General features: G+C 34.8%; 1 protein-coding gene across 1 annotated transcript; it reads right to left on the bottom strand.

The window, feature by feature from the left end:
- Nucleotides 1–19,622: 19,622 nt before the first annotated feature.
- On the bottom strand, nucleotides 19,623–21,347 carry Nap1l3 (nucleosome assembly protein 1-like 3). The gene is made up of 3 exons (XM_013024991.1): nucleotides 20,703–21,347; nucleotides 20,485–20,549; nucleotides 19,623–20,391 (listed from the first exon to the last, which is right to left on the bottom strand). The coding sequence occupies exons 1-3, from the start codon at nucleotides 21,345–21,347 to the stop codon at nucleotides 19,623–19,625; spliced, it is 1,479 nt and encodes a 492-aa protein (XP_012880445.1).
- Nucleotides 21,348–21,565: the final 218 nt, after the last annotated feature.

Genomic DNA, 21,565 nt, shown 5'->3' with positions numbered 1-21,565 from the left:
ATTGGAGGCATGTTAGCAAGATCCATACCTGAGGCCAGCACAAAGAAAAAATTGTAAGATTCTGTCCAAAAGTAACTAATAATAAGACTTCTGGAATTGTGGCTCAAATGGTAGAGTGTTTGCCTACTAAGTGTGAAGCCCTGGGTTCAAACTTTAGTACTACAAAAATGGGCTTTGTTATATGCAACACATTTAAGATAAAATGTTATTCCTTATCCAGAATTAATTCACAGACAAATATCACATCAATACCCTAAAATATGTCTTTAAAAATAAACTAACATTCTTTGGTTGGCTTATTCAGGGGCCTGTATCAGTCTACACCATTCGATATTGACAAAAAACAAATTCATCAGCTCACAGGTATATTCTAATATCTTCAGATTCAAGTCATAATTGAATTCATTCATTTCCTGAGAGACATCTTTTTTGTATTTGAATAATTCATGCCTGTCACATTGGAAAATAATCAAAATAAAATGGAACAAAGTTAATAAGATAAACATCCTTAGTTGTCTAGAGTCCAATATAATTAACATTTTGATAATAAGGTGCATTTTTTATGTCTAGAACAATTCTTAAAAGTTTGTCCATTTAATAATTCTGATTTTTGTAAAATCACAAGCAATGATCTCCTTGAGCATCTGGAATATAGCTTCATTAATAACGTTCTCTTTGCTTGAAAGTCCTCAAGGACTTTATGATAAGTAATGACAAAGTTGTCTCCTTCAGAAAATTGCATTTGCAATTCCCTCACATTTGATTAGAATTTTTAATGTTTTTGTTATGTACCTGTAGTAATTATTCTCCTTGCTTCTTCTTTCCACATAAACAAATCCTCTGATTGTCTATAAAGATTTATCACAGGTTTTAAAAGATTAAATGTATTATTACTTTAGGATGGATTAAAAACCACGTAACATATTACAAATTAGTGTGCAAATATAACCAATGAAGTATTATGAGCTAAATTTACCATAAAGCCTCCCCACATATGGGACTTAGAAAATGTATCTTAGAGATTAGTCAAAAAGCTAAAATAAATAGAGATAGGATTTCACTGGTGTCCTCAATCTACTACACTATTGCTGATACTCCAGTAGTTCTGATTTGCTGGTCATGAATTGTGTGTCAGAAAAAAAATTGTGTTAGGTGTCTTACACTTTATCTCAATTATTTTACACAACTTTATTATGCAAATGACATTATGATTCCTATTTAAGACACTCATCTTTAGCTTACAAAATAACCAAACTAATTTTCTTCACACATCTTGACCTTGATTATCATTCTTACTCACTCCTAAATTTCTTTTCTCATTTATATGTGCAGCAGAGGCATCATGAGGGAAGAAAATAGTAGGCTGCAGGAGATGGCCAAATATTTGTATACCAACGACAATTTCCTGGGAAAATACAAACTAATCAGTAAGTGGTAGTTTATGTCTTCTACAGCAGTAGAGAAACTGGAACCCCAACACACACACACACACACACACACACGCACACACACACACACACACACACACAACGCACACACATTTTCTTTATAAGGATAAGGGAAAATTGGACCTCTAAGGGTCAGAAAATGTAAGCTAAGAGTAATGGGAGAGAAAATAGTTTTCTCAAAGTGAAATGGGGGGGTCAATAAAGAATATTGATTGTTAGTCTTCCAGAGAATCAGAATCTGTGGATGTCCAGTTCCAAGTTCTGTTGTCAGCAAGTTGGAGCCAAAGTATAAGTACATTATTTTCATTGCAAAAAGCTGGCAAGATCAAGATCTAAGAGAAACCAATGATTGAGTTGTAAGTCTGAAGGCAGCAGAAAGATGATATGTAGACGATGGCATTTATTAGGACTTCCCAGTTACTCAAAGGAGACTGAAAGTTTTTGTTATACATTGGACTTCAAGACAGATTATGGAGAATGATCTACTTAACTTGTCAAGCAACTCCAGTATTAATCTATCTTAAAGCATTATCTCAGCATTATTCACTATAACTAAGGTATAGAACTACCCAGATGCTCCTCAGTAGATGAGTGGATCAAGAAAATGTGATACATATATATATATATATATATATATATATATGAATTCTATGTTTCGATCTGAAAGAAAGACACCACCCCATTTGTTAGGAAATGGAAAGACTTGGGAAAAAATCACATTAAGTGAAGTAAACCAGTCCCAAAGAAATTTAGGTCCCATGGTTTCCTGTATTTGCAATAATTAGTATACATATAGGATAATCTTATCAGATAAGCTGAAAAGCTATGTACTTATGTCCATATGAGATGATGTTAACTGAAATGAAGCCCAAGATATGGACACAAGAGGTCTGTCTTTCTTGCCATTGTTTTAAATGTATTGTGTGATTTTTTTTGTTTCCTTTGTGTGTTCTTCCCCCTCTGGTATATCTTCTGTTGTCACTGTACTTGATTTTGGTACCCTGTGTTTTGTATATACATTTATCTAATCTGGGGAGGGGAAGGGGAATAACAAAACTCTGAAACAAGGGCACAGGATGACCCATTGAAAAAATGATACCCATAGGACAATATATTGGACACGAACTTTACAACTTCAGGTGGGGGGTAGGGGTGGTGGGGAGGAGTTTGGGAGATGTGGGAGATGTGGGAGGGAAGGAATAATGGGACAAAAACAAGGGAATGAGTAAAAATGATCAACAAGAATTGTTCTTATTGGCTTACTCATGTAACTGTAACCCTTCTGAACAGCATCTTTACAATAAAATATTTTAAAAAATATTTAAAATTAAAAAATGAAATAAACATTATATAAGATAAACCTAGAATGCAGTTCAGTTAAATAAGTGACTATCCCATGCCCATAAATAAATTACTTATGTAAAGGGGGTAATGCCAATCTAAAAATGAATTTCAGGAATCAATTTAATTTGTAATGGCATAACAGGAATAAAAAACACTTTATTAAGGATATTATATATATATATATATATATATGTTGAAATTACAAAACATTGCTGAAAGAAACTTTAGGTAAATGGGAAGACAACACATACTCATGGATTTATAGTCATTTATAGTGTTAAAATTTTTATAAGCCAAACTCCCCAAAATGTTCTACTGAGTCCATGGAACTTTCACAACCCTCTCAGCTGTCCTTCATTTTAGAGACAAATTAACACGCTGCCTTAAATTTCATACATAAATTCAAGGAAACCAAAATAGTTTAAATCACTTTACAAGAATAAATTTCAAGCATCCAAATTTTGTGGTTTGGAAAACTAATGCAATAATATAATAAGAAAGAAGACAAATGAGTTTATAAATAAACTTTCAAATGTACAAAGTCAATAAATTTTTGGCATTGATTCCAATGACAAATCAAGGGTGGAAGAGAATAGTGTTTTTGACACATGATACTAGGACAACTGGATAGCCACAAGAAAAAATCCTTGTTTTACACTACACAAAATGAATTGTAAATGGCTTAAATATAGGTCTATATACTTTAGTGTAAGAATTGTGACTTTTGGGCTGGGAAGATGGCTCAATGGTAGAGCGCTTGCCTTGCATGCATGAGGCCCTGGGTTCGATTCCTCAGCACCACATAAGCAAAAAGAAAAAAAGCCGGAAGTGGTGCTGTGGCTCAAGTGATAGAGCGCTAGCCTTGAGCTGAAGAGCTGAGGGACAGCACCCAGGCCAAGATTTCAGGCCCACGACCCCACCCAAAAAAAAAATAGAATTGTGACTCTAAAAGTCTTATAAGAAGATGTATTAAGCAATTATTTCTTAGATATGATATCAAAAACACTAACAACAAAAGGTAATACTTTAACAAAATTATAAACTTGTTCCTCAAAGGATAGCATTAAGAAAATGAAAAACAGAACAATAGAAATGGATTTTTACAAAGCATCTATTGGATAAAAGAATTTCTATCAAGAAGATGCATGAAGACCATTTATAAGTCATTAATGAAAATACAAATAACTAATGAAATGGTTAATATTTCATCAAAGAATACACAAAAGGATCAATAAAGATGAGAAAATATGATTAATATTATTTGCTATTATAGAAATACAAAACAAAATCACTATAAAGTTACAATTTAACTTTCACTAGGATGAGCATAATAAAAAAAAGAGAAAATATCAACTGAAGAAAGGATATGAAAAAAATTGATGGTGAAAATGTAAATGGTACAATTGTTTAGGAAAACAGTTTGGAGCAGTAATTCCTAGGTTTATTTATATCCCCCCAAATGGAAATGTGCACATAAATTTACATAGTAATATTATCATTCATAAAACCTCAAAAGTAGAAATAAGCCAGGCAGTGATGACTCATCACTGCCATCCTTGCTACTCAGGAGGCTAAGATCTGAACATTATGGTTTAAAGCCTACATAGGCAGAAATGCCTGGGAGACTGAGTTCAAGCTGGAGTATCTGCACAAAAATATGGAAATAGCCTAATTGATGAGTGGATAAAGATAATTCATATGTAAATACAAGGAGATATTATTTGGATCTTCAAAAGTGTGAAATATTGATAAGTAGCATAATAAAACAAACCCTAGAAACATGCCAAACAACTGAAGTCAGTCAGAAAAGGCCATATTTTGTATGATTTTATTTAGATGAAAAGTTCAAGTAAAGCAAAATATTTATAGAGACAGAAAGCAACTTGATAGGTACCTAAAGTGGGGCCAAGAGGAAGTAATTAAATGATAGTGGTAAGTGACTACTCAACCACACAAAATTTCTTTGTGGGGTGATAAAAATGTTTTTTGCGATACTGGCTGAAGAACCCTATGAGTATAATAAAAACACACCTTAAATGTAAACTGATATTTGTGGATTATATTTAGTAAAGTATTATTTTTAAATAATAGAATAACAAAGTAACTGAATATTTTGTGAATTGGAAGACAAATTCTTGATTTCTACTCCACTATTTTATGGAGGGAAAAGAGGGACAATGAAAGAAGTGTGGAATTGTTTCACTTCAGTATTTTATGCTATTTTTGATTGGAAAATAATACTTGTACAGATTTATGTGATACAATATAATATTCTGATTCTTTGTGTACTTGGTAATAATCAATCTAATATAATTAGTATATGTATCACCTTAAATTTTTTATCATTTTTATCATTTCTTAATCATGTATTAACAGACTATTTTGGTAATTATATGTAATTAAAGTTTTTTATCTCCTCTATAACTATAACTGGCACCCACGGATTGACCTTTCACTATCTTCTCTTCCTCCTAATGTGTCCATATAAATTGAAAACAGAATTCTCAACTCAGATTACTCTTTTTAGACTCTACATATGAGTGAGATCATGAGAAATTTCACTTCATGTGCCTCCTCTATTTCAATGTATATAATGCTATCTATTTCTATCCACAATGTTACAAATATCAATATTTTATTCTTTGATAACTGAACCATACCTCTACCATATTTCTTTAGCCAGTTAATCAGTGAACGGATGTTAGGTTGATTCCACATGATGGCTATTGTGACTGATGCTGCAATGTGTGAAAGTACAGGTGATTATTGACATGTTGATTTTGTTACCTTTGCATATATATGTCAGTATTTAAAATGGCAATTCATTGAGTTATTTCAAGGATCTGAGCACCTATTAAAACATTTTCAATTACTGACAAGAAAACTTTAAAATATTCAAAAGAAGATACAAACATTGAAGTTTATTCTAATTTGATTTCTATGGTTGACATTTAACTTTTTCAGGCACTCTATAAGACATATTATTTTTTTATATGTTTGTGGAGACATAATGATCTCTGTTGGATAGTTATTTCCCCTGGTGGTATTTTTAGAACCACATTAACTTGACTGATAAAGGTATTATCTCATCCAATTTAGAAGTAAAACGAAGCTCCCCATGCCAATTAACTTTTACTTTAAAATGGAATAGAAAAGCACTATCCAACCCAAAATTGACTTAATCATCTATCTTGGATGGTAAAAGAAAAGCAGTCTTGTCTCTTAAAAGGAAATTAACATACTCCATATGTACCTGGACAATCCAGACTGAGAAATGTATTTCTGTCAATGTTTCTCTTTTTATTTTAATACTTTCTTATTGCAAAAATACTGTACAGAAGGGTTACAGTTACATGAGCAAGGTAATGAGTACATTTCCTATCGTTCATTATTGCCTCCTCCTTTGATTTTCCCCTACCATCCCTTCTCTCTCACTTCCACAACTACATTGCTCCTTGCCGCTCACCTAAATTGTAAAGTTCATTTTTCAACATAGTGTCTTGTAAATCTCATTATTACAATGGGTCAACCTGTATCCCTATTTAAGTGTTTTGTTTTTTCCCTTCCCCTCCCAAATTAGAGAAGATGACAATATACAAGATGCAGGTCACGGACATCAAAACAGTGAAAACAGAAGTTATACCATGGGGGAGGAACATACAAAGAAACCAAAAAAAATCACAACCTAGATTTCCCTCAGTAGATGAATGTATCAAGAAAATGTGGTGTATAGGTGTATATATATATATGTGTGTATATATGTATATATATACATATATACGTATATACACACACAATGAAATTCTATGTCTCCATCAGAAAGAAGGACATCACCCTATTTGTGAGGAAATGGAAAGACTTGGAAAAATTATGGTAAGTGAATTAAGCCCTGCCCAAAGAAACATAGGTCCCATGGTTTCCCTTATTTGTAATAACTAGTATATGTCTGGGACAAGCAGAAAAGGTCAAAAGCTATGTACATATAACCAGATAAGGTGATGTTAAGTGAAATGAACCCCAAGATAGGGACACAAGTGGCTTTTAATTTCTTGCTATTGTTTTTGTCATTGTTTTCTCTGGAACATGATGGCTAGATTAACTGTGGCAAGAATGGAATATATTTGGAACTATTTTAACATTATTATTGAGAAAACCAAAGACTTTGGCTTGATGAATGGAAGATACATACTTTTCTCTAAGTTCCAGGAACTAAGGAAAGCTTTGTAAAGAATGAAGGACCAAAGGAACTCACAGTATGTAGTGACACATAAAATATAAATGATATTGGATGGAGCTGCTATTAAAGGAACCCTATGCAGAGGACTAGACAAAGAATCACTGATAGTTTTTTCTTTTCTTTTCTTTCTGTATATCTAGTTATTTCCTTCTATTATTCTCAAATCATCAATTCAATTTTTTAAAGCATAAAATTCAGATATAAACTGAATTTGCGGAACTACTCTTTCATATGATGCAGTGACAACACATGGAAGCGCTTGTGGAAAAGCACAGACTGATCAGCAGAAAAATCTAAATCAAAAAGTGACATACAGTCATATTTTGGAATAAACAATGAAGCTTTACCTACTGTTTCTCAGAAATTCTTCGGAAGGGAACTAGACTGAGTCTAGGTTAGTTGATCAGATTAGTTACATGGAAGAAGGTGACGACAGTACTTTCTTTGGGTATTAAAAGGAGAAGTAACCTTTGAAAGTCAGAGATGTTATAAAACTTGGATCTATACTGATAATTAATATCAGATAATGGGAATTGAGCCTGATGCTTGGGCTCATGCCTGTAATCTTACCTATTCAGGAGGAGCTCTTTGCAGTTCAAAGCCAGCCCACACAGAAAAATCTATGAGACTTATCTCCAATTAACCAGAAATATGCCAGAACTGGAGCTGTGGGTCAAGTGGTAGAGTAAAAAAGTTTGAGTGGAAAAGCTAAAGGACAGCACTGAAGCCTTGAGTTCAAGCCCCATTCCTGCAGAAAGACAACTGAAAGTGAAAGCCTCATTATCAAAGGATCTCCCTCTAAGTAGCCGTTGTATAATTTAGAGTAGTATTTAGATGAAATGAGCCCCAGATTTATCATGTATTAAATGAGGAAGTGGATAGTTTTTAACATGCTGTCAGTGTCAGCATTGTTGGAATATATGTTTTCTCTTAAGATTCTCAATGTAAAGGGAACAATATTTGTATATATGTTTTATGTGTGTGTGTGTGTGTGTGTGTGTGTGTGTGTGTGTTTTCATGGGTCTTGAACTATGGGCCTGAGTACTGTCCCTGAGCTTTTTAGCTCAATGCTAATGCTCTACCACTTTGGGCCACAGTAACACTCTGCTTTTTGTATTTTTGTTTTTGTTTTCATGGTTAATTGGAGATGAGTCTCACGGACTTTCTTACTCAGGCTGGCTTTAAAGACCTATGCTCCAATCTCATCCTCCTGAGAAGCTAGGATTACAGGGGTGAGCCACCAGTGCTTGGTATATATATATATATATATATATATATATATATATATATGTATATATATATATGCTTTTAATAAATCATTTTTATACAACTCTCCATGATTTCAGAGCTCCTCTGTGTACTTCTGCCACACCTACACAATACTGCTTTTCTGATTTTGTAGCTCCACAATATTTTCTCCCAAATATGCATATATCTGCTGCAACTCTGACATGCTCCTGTTTTCCCCATAATGTCCTAAACATTATGCAAAAGTTAGAATATACAAAATCACAAACGTAAATTACATAAACCTCTATAAATGTAAAAAAACCAACATCAACATTTTGGGGGGCTATATAATTCACACATATATGCATTCATTTACATATTTTGTGACCTTTTCATTAAACAATTTATTTATCTGCCAATGTCAACATGGTTCTACATTATTATTTTAAATACTTTCATTTTATTAAATATAAATAAATCATAACTTTGAAACTGACATATTGTTGGACATTTAAATTGTTTCTGATACTTCAATTTTAAAAGCAATACTAAAATAAAAGTATTGTAGATGTTTTCACTTACTATTTCTTTAGGACAGATTCCCTTAAGATTTTCTAGATTAAGAAGTATGTCCAACTCTAAAGTTGTTTTTTTTTACAGTGCCAAAGAATACAAGTTCCCAAACTAATTACTATATTACCTTTACATCTGTACTATGTGACAATCCACTGTATTTATAATACTGAACATTGATAGAATTTTGTTATTTAAGTTTATAAGCAAACAAGTGAATAGAAGAATCTCATTGTCATTTTATTTTTCATATTTTTTATTGTTAATTGGGTGATTTTGCATATTTGTTAATCTTTCATGTGCATTTTATTTATTTTTTATTGTGAAAATAACGTATAGAAGAGTTACCATTACATGGGCAAGATAATGAGTATATTTCTTATCAAGCATTGATGCCTCCTCCTTTGTTTCCCCTTCCCATCCTTTCCCGTCTTCCCCCCTCCTAGTTACCCTTCCCCCGCCCGCCAAAGTTGTAAAGTTTGTTTTTCGACATAACGTCTTGTACATCTCATTGTTGCAATGGGTCCACCTGTATCACTATTTTTAAAAAAGTGTATTTTCCCTTCCCCTCCACATATTATACCAACATCAAATACAGTGAAAGCACAGGTTATACTGTGTGGGAGGGACATACAAAACAACAAAGAAATCATCTTATAAATATGTTAGAAACAATCACATGAAAGAAAAAAAAAACATTTGAATACTTATCTTGGGGTTCATTTCACCGAAAATCATCTTATCTGGCCTTTTCTGCTTGTCTCAGACACATACTAGTTATTACAAATAAGCGAAACCATGGGACCTATGTTTCTTTGGGCCTGACATACTTCACTTAATATAATTTTTTCCAAGTCTTTCCATTTCCTAACAAATGGGGTAATGTCATTCTTTCTGATGGAGGCATAGAATTCCATTGTGTAGATATACCACATTTTCTTGATCCATTCATCTACTCAGGGGCATCTGGGTTGGTTCTGTATCTTAGCTATGGTATATAATGCTGCAATAAACATAGTTGTGCTGGTAGCATTAGTATGGTCTTGTTTGTGATCATTTGGGTAAATGCCCAAAAGTGGGATTGCTGGGTCATAGGGGAGCTCTATGTGAAGTCTTTTGAGGAACCTCCATACTACTTTCCAAAGTGGTGGAACAAGTTTAGAATCCCTCCAACAATGCAGTAAGGTTCCCTTCTGTCCACATCCTCTCCAGCATCTGTTACTACTAGAGTTCTTGATTATAGAAATTCTAACTGGGGTGAGGTGGTATCTCAATGTTGTTTTGATTTGCATTTCTTTTATGGCTAGAGAGCTTGAGCATTTCTTCATGTGTGTATTGGTCATCCTTCTTTCCTCTTCAGAGAAGTTACTTTTTAAGACTTTAGTCCACTTCTTTATTGGTCAATTGTTTCTTTGAGGATTTGGTGTTGGGGGATTTAATTTTTTGAGTTCCAGGTATATTTTAGATATGAGACCCTTGTCTGTTGTATGGCTAGTGAAGATCTTCACCCAATCCGTAGGCTTTCTATTGATCTTGCTAGCTATGTCCTTTGCCATGAAGAAGCTGTGGAATTTCATGCAATCCCATTTTTCCAACCTTTCTTTGATTTGTTGTGTTTCTGGGTCCCTATTAAGAAAATTTTGGTCTGTGCCAAGGAGACCTAGGGTTTCCTTATTACACCCTGCAATGTTTTCAGAAAGTCTGCTGACTCTGAGGTCTTTGATCCAACCTCATTCTTCAAGGAAAAAGAAGAGGCAATCCAAAAATTCATATGGAACAATAAAAGACCCCGAATAGCAAAAATGATCCTTAACAGAAAGAACAGTGCTGGAGGAATATCAATACCAAATTTCAAACTCTACTACAGAGCCATATTAATCAAAACAGCTTGGTACTGGCTCAAGAACAGACCTCAGGACCAATGGAACAGAATTGACAACCCAAAAATGAACCTACAGATCTATAGCCATCTAATCCTCAATAAGGGAGCTAAAAAAAATAGAATGGAAGAAAGACAGCCTCTTCCGTAAATGGCGCTGGCAAAATTGGTTAACTATTTGTAGAAAACTAAAGCATTTTAATTTTTGTTTGTTTTTTTTTGTTTGTGTCATTCCTTGGGCTTGAGCTCAGGGCCTAGGCACTGTCCCTCAGCTTCTTTTGCTTAAGGCTAGCAATCTACCCCTTCAGCTATAGTGCCACTTCTGACTTTTTATGTTTATGTGGTACTGAGGAATCAAACCCAGGGCTTCATGCATGCTATGCAAACACTCTACCACTAAACCACATTCCCAGCCCATGTTCATTTTAATAGCCTAATCTTTTCTTTTAGAAAAAGTGTTCTTCTCTGTTTGTCATTTGGTCTTAGGATGATGTTACTATGGGCTTTAACTAAGAATATCAAAGTGGATCCTGAAATTGGATGAGAAATAGTATTCATTCTTCTCTTCTGGACTTCTTTACATACAAGGTTTTCTTCAGAAAAGTATAACGAAACAGAATGCAACAGGAGACATAAAAATCTGCAAATATGGATGGAATTTTCCATTTGTTTAAAAAGAATATAATGTTCTTTTGTGGATGGAAATATGATAGCTGCCTTGAGTTATAACCCTTTGATTCAACTCTGCCTTAATGTGAACACTTTGTGTTACCATGGAAGATTTTTAAATTAGGGACACTGCAGTGATTTAAACTATAATAATAGCAAAGAATTGCTCTGCTTCAAATAAACTTATATACTTCCTATTTAGATATTGATAAGATAAAAATATTTTGAGCTGTTCAAAATTTTGTTACAGGACACCAGGTAGATGAGAGAGAGAGACAGAGACAGAGACAGAGAGAGACAGAGACAGAGAGACAGAGAGACAGGGAGAGACTGAGAGAGACAGAGAAGTGAGAGAAGTGAATGAGGGAGGAGGGAAAGAAGGGAGGAAGGAAGGATGGAAGGAAGAAGGAAGCTAAAAAATATTTGGGTTTTGGAAGTGTGGTGCTGGGGCAGGAGATATCAGTGTATCTGATCAATGTGGGCTACATGCATGTATGGAGATATATTGAGCATCATTAATATCTATAATGAATGTGCTAATAAATAAAAGAAAAACAAAAACATTGAAATAAAAGTCAAACTATCGCTTTAATGCTTCTTCAGACTTGTGGCTTAATTCATAACATTTGATTTGCAGGGTTTTTGTGGGAATTCTTAATAGCACAATCTAAACAAACCTAAAGACAATATCAAACTTATTTGTAAAATTATAGTTTAAGAAATCAGCCAGGGATTTTCACAGGCTAAAGAAAAATTCTGATGAATTTCGATCTTCTAATTTGAGATTGTTTCCTTACTATAAATTACAAAATGTCAGGATTCATTTTCCCAAAATTCATCTTCTATACAAGGAATATAACATTCTTTCTCTAGCCCTACTTCCTAATAAATGCAGCTGTAGACGTTTTTATTTTATTTTTGTTGTAAAGATATTGTACAGAGGGGTTACAATTACATCAGTAATGTAATGCATACATTTCCTATTGAGCATTGTTACCCCTTCCTTTGTTTTTCCCCTTCCCTCTCCACCTCTTCCTCCCTCCCCTCCCCATAGTTGCAAATTTCATTTTCAACATAGTGTCTTGTACTTCTTATTGTTGCAATGGGTCAACCTGTATCATTTCAGAATTTTGTTATTTCCCTTCTCCTCCCCAAATTAGAAAAATGTATATACAAGTTGCAGGGTAGACTTTTCACAAAAGACTTTCAAACAACTTATTGTCACCTTACTGATACAATTATTATGCTGTGAAAAATCTATTTTAATATTTCAATGTATATCACATTTATTCAAATGGTTTCCGTGAATTTAGAAAATAATACCAAAATAGTAAAAAAGTGATTTATTTGTCCTGGTGCACTCTTTTATCTCTTTCTATTCAAGACTGAAGAGTTTTACTAAAATCTGATGTAGAAGTACATGATTACTAGTAGTGTACCTTATTCTTAGGGTCTTTATTTATTTATTTATTTTTACTGGAATAAAGGGTCTGTTTTCACTTAACACAAGATAGGTTTCTGTCAATTCTGTTTTCAGCAGATCGAACATTGGGACATTTTAGCTTAAGTTGCAAATAGTAGTCACAGTTTATGGAACATATTAAAAAAAAGGTTCTTGCTTTTGTCAAACTTCATATTTTACTGGATGTTATAAAATATTTTAGATACATACCATCCTGTATGTCATAATTGTTTTTAATTTCTTGTGTTTTCTTAAACTTCTATAAGCAATTCTTCAAAATGGACTTCCTGACCAATGGTTCATTTTTAAAACATGTCAAACAATCACTGACCCATCCCTGTGTCCCTTAATTACAAACTCAAAGAGTTTGTAAATACATCATTCCAATCTTGAAATAGTTCTTAATTTTTTCTTCCCATTTCTCTGTTGTTAACAGTAAAATATAAACATAGAAACAAAGTTCAGGGGCTATGGAAAATGTCCTGTTGTGTTCAACAATAAAAGATTATATTTCAGTTATAATGAAATTTTGACAAGTAATATGGAACTCACAGTTGATACTTGCTTCCATATCTCAGGCATTGTGCAATTTCCCTTAACTGTGCAGGCCCCAATCATTTAATTTAGAGCTATGGCAGACAGTGAATGCAACAAGGAATGGACACTTAGGGAGACATCTCTGTTAACACCTAAGGAGAGCTCAAGTATAAGAGAAATTATACCAGGCTATCATCTTCATTTCTAAGAGCAATCAGAGACTGTATTCCCATGAAACTGAAGAAAGAGACAAAAAACAAATAGCTCTAGTTTTATTAGAGCACAAATAAGATCACAAAAGATCAAAAAACTTTCCTGACTCAAAGCATTTAATGAAATCCTGATGACCTACAGCTCACTCCAATGCTTGTGATGATAATGGTTCAAGATGGAGAGAACACTGCATAAATTGAAAGGAGAAATAATCTTCAGCAGAATTTAGAGAGAATGATATAAATCAAATCTGAGTAGAAGCTTCTCAGATGATAAAGCTCATTTCTTCCCATCTCTTCATTCTTTGCCTTTCCTTAGGTACCCTATCCATATCTGTAAAAAAGATACAATGACCAAAACATAGATGATTTTGACAATTGAAGGAAACAATAACATAAACAAATGGCAGACAAGATGAAAAAACAGAGGAATAGAAATATAAAAGATATTCACCAGACATTTAGGACAAACTCAAATGTCCTACTGAAGAACATAAACAACTTGATTTAGCCTGGCACCAGTGGCTCACACCTGTGATGCTAGCTATTTAGGAAGCAGAGATCTGAGGATTATGGTTTGAAGCTAGCTGAAGCAGCAAAGTCCTTGAGAGTCTTATATCCAATTAATGACCAAAAAAGTAGCCAGAACGAGGACTATGGCTCAAATGGTAGAGCATCAGCTTTGAGGAGAACAGGTAATGGATGGTGCCCAGGCTCTGAGTTCAAGCCTCAGTACTGGAACATATACATACACAATGGAGTTGATTTAAAGGGAAAAATATACCTTGCCCTTGGAGAAGAAGACTGATTCTCTGTAAATTTAATTATAAATTCAAAGACCACAATCACAATATCAAGAAACTTTGATAGGTAGAGAGGAGGGAAACTAAAAAAGCTCATACTGCAGTGTGTTTAGGAAAAATAGGTAAAATCTTCCCCCAGAAAACTTTCAGAAATTAATTTTATCAGTGATTATTGTTAACAGATACTAAAATGTGTCAGGTTATGTTGTAAATTATTTATGCTGGTACAAAAAAGAATACCCATATAGACCTGAATTTGGTATTAAAATATAAGTAATTGGGCTGGGAAGGTGGCTCAGTGGTAGAGCGCATGCCTTGCATGCCAGAGGCCCTGGGTTCGATTCCTCAGCACCACATAAGCAAAAAGAAAAAAGCCAGAAGTGGCGCTGTGGCTCAAGTGGTAGAGGGCTAGCCTTGAGCTGAAGAGCTGAGGGACAGTGCCCAGGCCCAGAGTTCAGGCCCCATGACCGGACCCAAAAAAAATATAAGTGATTAGGTAATAAATAATAATTAATTGCACTGTCTATCCAAAAATGTCACTGAAGTAAAAAATGCAAGTCCTCTTAACAGGAAAAAAAAAGTTGTTACACTCATTGTGGTCTTCACATCAAAATCATTCCAGGAATATCAAATCAATAAGTAAAGCTATGTGATTTTTTGTTTCCTTTGTATGATCTTCCCCCTATGGTCTATCCCCTGTTGTCATTGTATTTGATTTTGGTACCCTACATCTTGTACATACATTTATCTAATTTGGAGAGGGAAAGGGGAATAACAAAATGTTGAAACAAGGACACAGGATGACCTATTGCAACAATGATAGTCACAAGACACTACGTTAGAAAAGAACGTTAGAACTTGGGGATAGGGAGGAGTGGAGGAGATGTGGGAGGGAAGGGATAGTAGGAGAAAAATCAAAGGGGGGGTAATAATGTTCTACAAGAAATGTACTCATTATACCTTACTCATGTAATTGTAATCCCTCTGTACAGCATCTTTACAGTAAAATAATTTTAAATGACTGTAGCTATTTAAAGAGATTATAGAAATATCTTAACATATAAAATCAACTTATTGTACAAAAAAAGTTATTTTGGGGTGGTACGATCTTTGTAATCCAAAGTGGAAAATTCCAGTGTGAAAAAAAAAAACTAAATGGACTAAATTAAAATTAACCCTAGCAAGGAAAAACAAAAAAATATATACAGAATAAAAAGACATAAAACATGATTTCTTATTTAAAAGACAGTGCTAACAACTACGGAGAAAAAGATTCCTATTGCCTAAATGCCATAAGAAATTGATAAAATAAATAATGGTATATCAATTCAATGTAAAAAGAATGATGACACAAATTGATAAGAATGAGTCCCCAAATACAATAAATAGAAAATGAAAGCATAGAATGCTAGTTACCATGTTAATAAAACAGATATATTTACTTTTTTCATATAATGTAGGTGTCTTTGCATGTAAACTTTTCAATTATTTTCCCACTCAGTATATCTTTCAAATTTCTACAGGAAACATATTTTATTGTCAGAATGATCTATAATAAAATAATAATGTGATAATGCAAGGAAAATGAGTTTAATCACTTTGTATAAGTAAGGAAGAGAAAGCATACACACTTTTACTAATACAAGTGTTGGATGTAAGTCAATATGAATAATTTTTCTGTAAGTGGGGGCTGAATGAACAAATGCAGCATTGTTACTCACTAGATACTATGTTGAAAATGAACTATACAACTTGTTCGGACGTGTGTCTGGAGGAAAAAACAGGAAGAAAATGAGGGAAGAGGAGACACTGTTCAAAAGAAATGTTCTCATTAACTTACTCATTAAACTGTAATCCCTCAGTACATAACCTTTACAATAACAGTAAATATAGGTAAATATATATTAAAAATCTGTCACCATATAAGATGATGTTAAGCAAAATGAACCCCAAGACAGGGACACAGTGGTTTTTCTTTCTTGCTATTGTTTTTTAATATACTTATAATGGACTATGTCATTTTTTTGTTTCTTTGATATGTTCCTCTCCCAATGTATAGCCTCTGTTTTCACTGAATTTGATTCTGTTGCCCTGTATTTTTTATATACATTTTATTAATTTGGGAAGGAGAAGGGAAAAAACAAAATGCTTAAATAGGGACACAGGTTGACCCATTGTAACCATGAGATTTACAAGACACTATGTTGAAAAATGAACTTTACAACTTGTGGGGCGGGGGAGGAAGGGAGGAGTTGGCCAAGTGGGGAGAGAAGGGATGGTAGTGGAAAAACAAAGGAGGAGGTAACAATGCTCAATAGGAAATGTACTCATTACCTTATTCATGTAACTGAAACCCCTCTGTACACTATTTTTACAGTAAAAATGTATTTAAAAAGATATGGATACAAGAGGTTTTTCTTTGTCTTTGTTTTTAATTTACTATGTGATTTTTTTGTTTCTTTTCTATGTTCTTCCCCCCATGGTACATCCCCTGTTGTCATTGAATTTGATTTTGGTACCCTGCATCTTGTACATGCATTTATCTAATTTGGGGGAGGGGAAGGGGAATAACAAAATTCTGAAACAAGAATATAGGCTGACCCATTGTAACAATAAGATGTACATGACACAATGTTAAAAAGGATCTTTACAACTTTGGTGGGGGGAAGGGAGGAGTTGGTGAGGTGGAGAGGGAAGGGATGGCTGGGTAAAAACAAAGGAGGGGTAACAATGTTCAAGAGGAAATGCACTCATTGCCTTAATCATGTAACTGTAACCCCTTGATAAAGTATCTTTACAATAAAAATATAATAAAATAAAATAAAAACAGCAAGAAACTATCCAATTAGCTTCTATAGACACACATCTTGAATTTTGCTTTGCGATTTGAGCCAAAGATAAAGCAAAAGGTCTATGTTACAAAATCAAGTCATATCTTAGTGTGGTGTTATTCTCTTTCAGTGTTTCTGTTCTGCATTATGGAAAAATACAAAGGGGGAAGTACTAAACTTTGATAAATATTCTAAGAGTTAATAAAGTTGTTGCAAACTATGCAGCTTTACAGGTTCTTCTGCCTGTGATATCTGCTAGCACTCTATATATCTAAGTTAGGAACCAGCTAAACCATATTTATTATATTTTTCTTCATTGAGACTTTGGCATATAAGTAAAGCTGCTTTATAGATATTTGTGGATGCAAAAATCTCAGAAATGGAATTGATGCTCTCAAAAGTGCAGTGAATGGTACTATTAAAATAAATAAATTTCCTTCCTGATGTTTTTTTTTTTAATATACCACCTAAAGATCCAAACACATGATATTTCAGATGCTATGATTTTAATTCTACATACATGGGAGAGGGACCTATTGTAAAGCAAATAATAAAATCAAGATAATGAATGCTATATTGTAGACTCAGGGAGAATTATTAGGAAATTTCAAGCCTAGGGAACAGAAATTTTCAAATCTTGCTTTCTTCCTGTTAGAATTTTCCCCTGTAAGGTGTTGGAGGGGAAATGTGTAGCTGGAAATGGAAAATGTGACATGTTACGCTATTTTTATGTCTCATGCCAACCCCTCCATTAAACTTTTTAATAAACTTTGAGTTTAAAGAGTATCCTCTTATTAGTCTCAATGCCAAATTTCAGGTTCTAAGTACTTGGGCACCAGGTGCAAAATACTGAATTGGTGAGAGTATGGTGTCACCTATAAGAAAAATAGGAGTCATGGTAGTATAGTCTTCTCCCAAGCCAAGATACTGGGTTGGCCCTGACCCAGGGAAACAGGTTATAAAAAGAGCTTTTCTTGGTGAGATCCTGCTACTGCTCTCTCTCTCCCATCCCCAGGAGCCTTCTCTTTCCCATTGCTTTTAATCCCCATCATCCTCTACTGCTTTTCCCCTCTCCTACATCCACACTCCTCTGTGTTTCTTCTTCCCCCTTCCCCTCTCTCTTCAACTTCCACTTTCTTCTTTCTACTCACTTCTCCTACTCCTCCTGTCCCATTCCTCTTCAGTATCTTACAACAGAAGTAAGACCTAAGAAATACATAAAAATGTTAATAATAGCAATCTTTTGTTAAATTATCCTTTTCCAGAATGTTCCTTAACTTTTACTCTGAATAAGCACTGTACTTTTTATACTTAGGAGAAAATGCTAGATATTTATAGCATGACACACTTTATTTGACATTTATTTAAGTTGCAATAAAAGAACATGAAAAAGTATTCAATGATATAATTACTGACAGTGAAAGGCAAAGTAGAACATATTAGAAGGAAATGTGGTTTCTTTAGTTTTCAATAATATAATACATAATAATTATCTTTTAAAAAATACTATTAGCTTAATACTTTAGAAGCAAATACCAACTTCACTCTGATAAAATTTACAGATCACAATGTTATATAAACAGATTCACAGAAATCTAACATGGTCTTCACAGACATTCTGAAACAAATATAGATTTTGAAGCAATCAAATCTCACAATGCACTATCCTAGTTAATATAGCAATGTATATCTATAGCAAATTAATAAAGGCACAGCTAGTGCAAGCAGATTTAAACTCTCAGATTTCTGGGCTGGAAAAGAAAAAAAGAAACACTTGTGTTGGAACTTCAGGAACTTTGTGTTTTTTCAAGCAAATATTTCCAACAATTCTACAATTTGTAGAGCTCCAATTTAATAGGAACAAGTCCAAAAGACTTCACAAAAAATCACTTTTTAGCACCAAACAACATGCTTTAGATAATTAACAATAATAACATTTTGAAGAATATCGCAGCACAACAGATAAAATAAACTGATACTTTAAGACATAATTTTTTTTAGAACTTTAAAAAAACTGATCTACCAGGAAAACACAACACTAGACTATAAGTAGTAATAGTGTTCTGATTATAGGGCAGGTTTTTATCCACTAAGTCTAGAAGAACTTGCTTCATGGGCTGGGAAGGTGGCTCAGTGGTAGAGCACTTGCCTTGTGTGAATGAGGCCCTGGGTTCAATTCCTCAGCACCACATATGTAAAAAGAAAAAAAGCCCTAAGTGGTGCTGTGGCACAAGTAGAGCACTAGCCTTGAGCTGAAGAGCTGAGAGACAGTGCCCAGACCCAGAGTTCAGACCCCACGACCCGACCCCCCCCCACCAAAAAAAAAAAAAGAACTTGCTTCACTTTTGCTTGCTTCAATTTTGCAAGACTCTTGAAAAATCTTTCAGTTGGCCTCTTTTATTTCCGATATTTCCTATTTCCATAATCTCTGCCATCTCCATAGTAGGAGCATTTGACTTCTCCTGTAAAATAATAAATTGACTTCAAGATGACATTGTCATGCAAAATTTGACCAATTTCAAAGTCCTCATCTAGGATAGCATCTTCTCGTGGTTCCAGCTTTCCAATCTGAGGAATCTCAGGAGGACTAAAGAAATTGAAGAATGATGCATTAGGAACCACTCTGGGCAGGAATTCAATTTCCCCAGTAGCAGTTGTGCAACTGTTGGTTATTGTTATAGTCACATCCTTTCCTTTTCTCCAATCTATCTTGCAACCTTTGCAATCTTCAATTTCCCATCCCCAAGAGAAGAAAGGATCATTGTGATCTGGTTTTGACTTTATTTTGTATGTCTTTATCAGCAGCTCATTTCTGAAGTAGGGATTGGGTAGGAAATGAAATTCAAAGGTGTAACTGATAGGCTGGCCAGGTCGTGAAAACTTCAGGCTAACATCTTGCAAGAACTTCAAAATAGGCTCATCATGCTTCTGGATCATAGGTCCAAGTTTGTCAACATTTTTCAAAACAGTCAGCCAATAGTTAGGAATGCCTTTGGGCTCTTCCTTTTCAGGTTTTCCCTCTCGAGCTCTTTTAAGATTCACTCTTTCTTTAGGTCTAGTGTCAGGAACACTTTTATGACCTTCTCTGACTGTAGCCCTGGCCTTAGATTCAATTAGTTTAGACTGTTCTTTATTTTCTCCCTTTGACTGGGAGGCTTCTTCAGGGACTCTTTCTCCTCCTCCTCCTCTTCCTCCTCCCCTTTCCTCCTCCTCCTCCTCCTCCTTCTCCTCTTCTTCCTCCTCCTTCTCTTTTTCTTCCTTTTCTTCTTTTTCTGGAGTTACGTCCATACAATCAGAGGAATGAGCTTTTATTTCAGCATTTACCTTGCCAGTTTCTTTAGTAACTTCCTGTTCATCCATAATTTCTTTAGGAACTTCCTTGTCTTCAGGTACTAAATCTAGAATTTCTTCAAGTTCCTTTTCTTCAGGTTTTGTCTCAGCAATTTCTTCAAGAAGTTCCTTTTCATCAACCTTTACCTCAGCAATTTCTTTAGGAACATCTTTTTCTTCAGCCTCTGAATGAGGAATTTCTTTTGGAACCTCTTTTTCTTCATTTTTCACCTCAGCACTACCTTTAGGGGTTTCTTCTTCCTCCCCCTCCAAGGGAGGCATTTCACTAGGGGTGTCATCCTGCACCTCCTCATCACTACTAAACTCCTCATCCTCTGAATTCCATTCACATTCTTCTTGTGTAGGCTCATATTCTGCGTTGATGATTTGAAATCGCCGATCATATAGAGGCTTATTGAGTTCAGCATACTTCCTTTCAAGATCATGAATTGCCTTTAAAAACAAAGCGTCTACCTTGTCACATTCACCTTGAATATTTCTGAGCGCTTGCACCCGATTTCTGACAGCTTTCGGCAGCCTATCCACGAAATTTGTACCTGACGGAGCCCGGCGTGCTCTTCTGGAAGGCTCAGGTATCCTCTTCTTTCTGTACAAGAGGCTGCGGCTGCTGCCACTGCCGCTGCTGCTACTGCTGCTGCAGCAGGTAGTGCTGCTGCTAATGCTACTGCTGTCAGATTCTTCCCCAGAATCACTAGTAGAGCTAGCCATCTCTTCTTCAGCAGCCCCCTGGCTGGCAGGTTCCGTGACTATTTTAAGACCGGCTTCTGCCATGCTGCAACCTGCAAACCTCCTAAGGTGATGACTATAGCAGAAACCTAGCGCCCAGAGATGGGAAGAAAATGACTCACGGATGCTTAGGCGGTGTGGCAGAGGCCGGGGCTGCAGAGGAGGTGGCGGTAGCGACAGCAGCAGCGGTAGCAGCCAAGGGTGGAGTGGTTTGTAGCTGTAGCGCTGAAGGTGGCAACAGCGGTGAAGGCCTGGGAGAGAGC

The sequence above is a fragment of the Dipodomys ordii genome, unplaced genomic scaffold (genome assembly GCF_000151885.1).
Source record: "Dipodomys ordii isolate 6190 unplaced genomic scaffold, Dord_2.0 Scaffold80, whole genome shotgun sequence".
In the NCBI taxonomy this organism is placed as follows: domain Eukaryota; kingdom Metazoa; phylum Chordata; class Mammalia; order Rodentia; family Heteromyidae; genus Dipodomys; species Dipodomys ordii.
The sequence above is the reverse complement of the archived record's forward strand: the minus strand, read 5'-3'. Positions and strand labels throughout refer to the sequence as shown.

What these genes read in the sequence shown, in the direction of transcription:
- Nap1l3 (XM_013024991.1), bottom strand. Translation starts at nt 21,347, where the DNA reads ATGGCAGAAGCCGGTCTTAAAATAGTCACGGAACCTGCCAGCCAGGGG. An exon ending in TTCCTAAAGAAATTGCTGAG is followed by an intron (nt 20,550 to 20,702) that starts GTAAAGGTTGAT and finishes GAAACTGGCAAG; the next exon opens with GTAAATGCTGAAATAAAAGC. An exon ending in ACTCCAGAAAAAGAAGAAAA is followed by an intron (nt 20,392 to 20,484) that starts GGAAGAAAAAGA and finishes AGGAGAAAGAGT; the next exon opens with CCCTGAAGAAGCCTCCCAGT.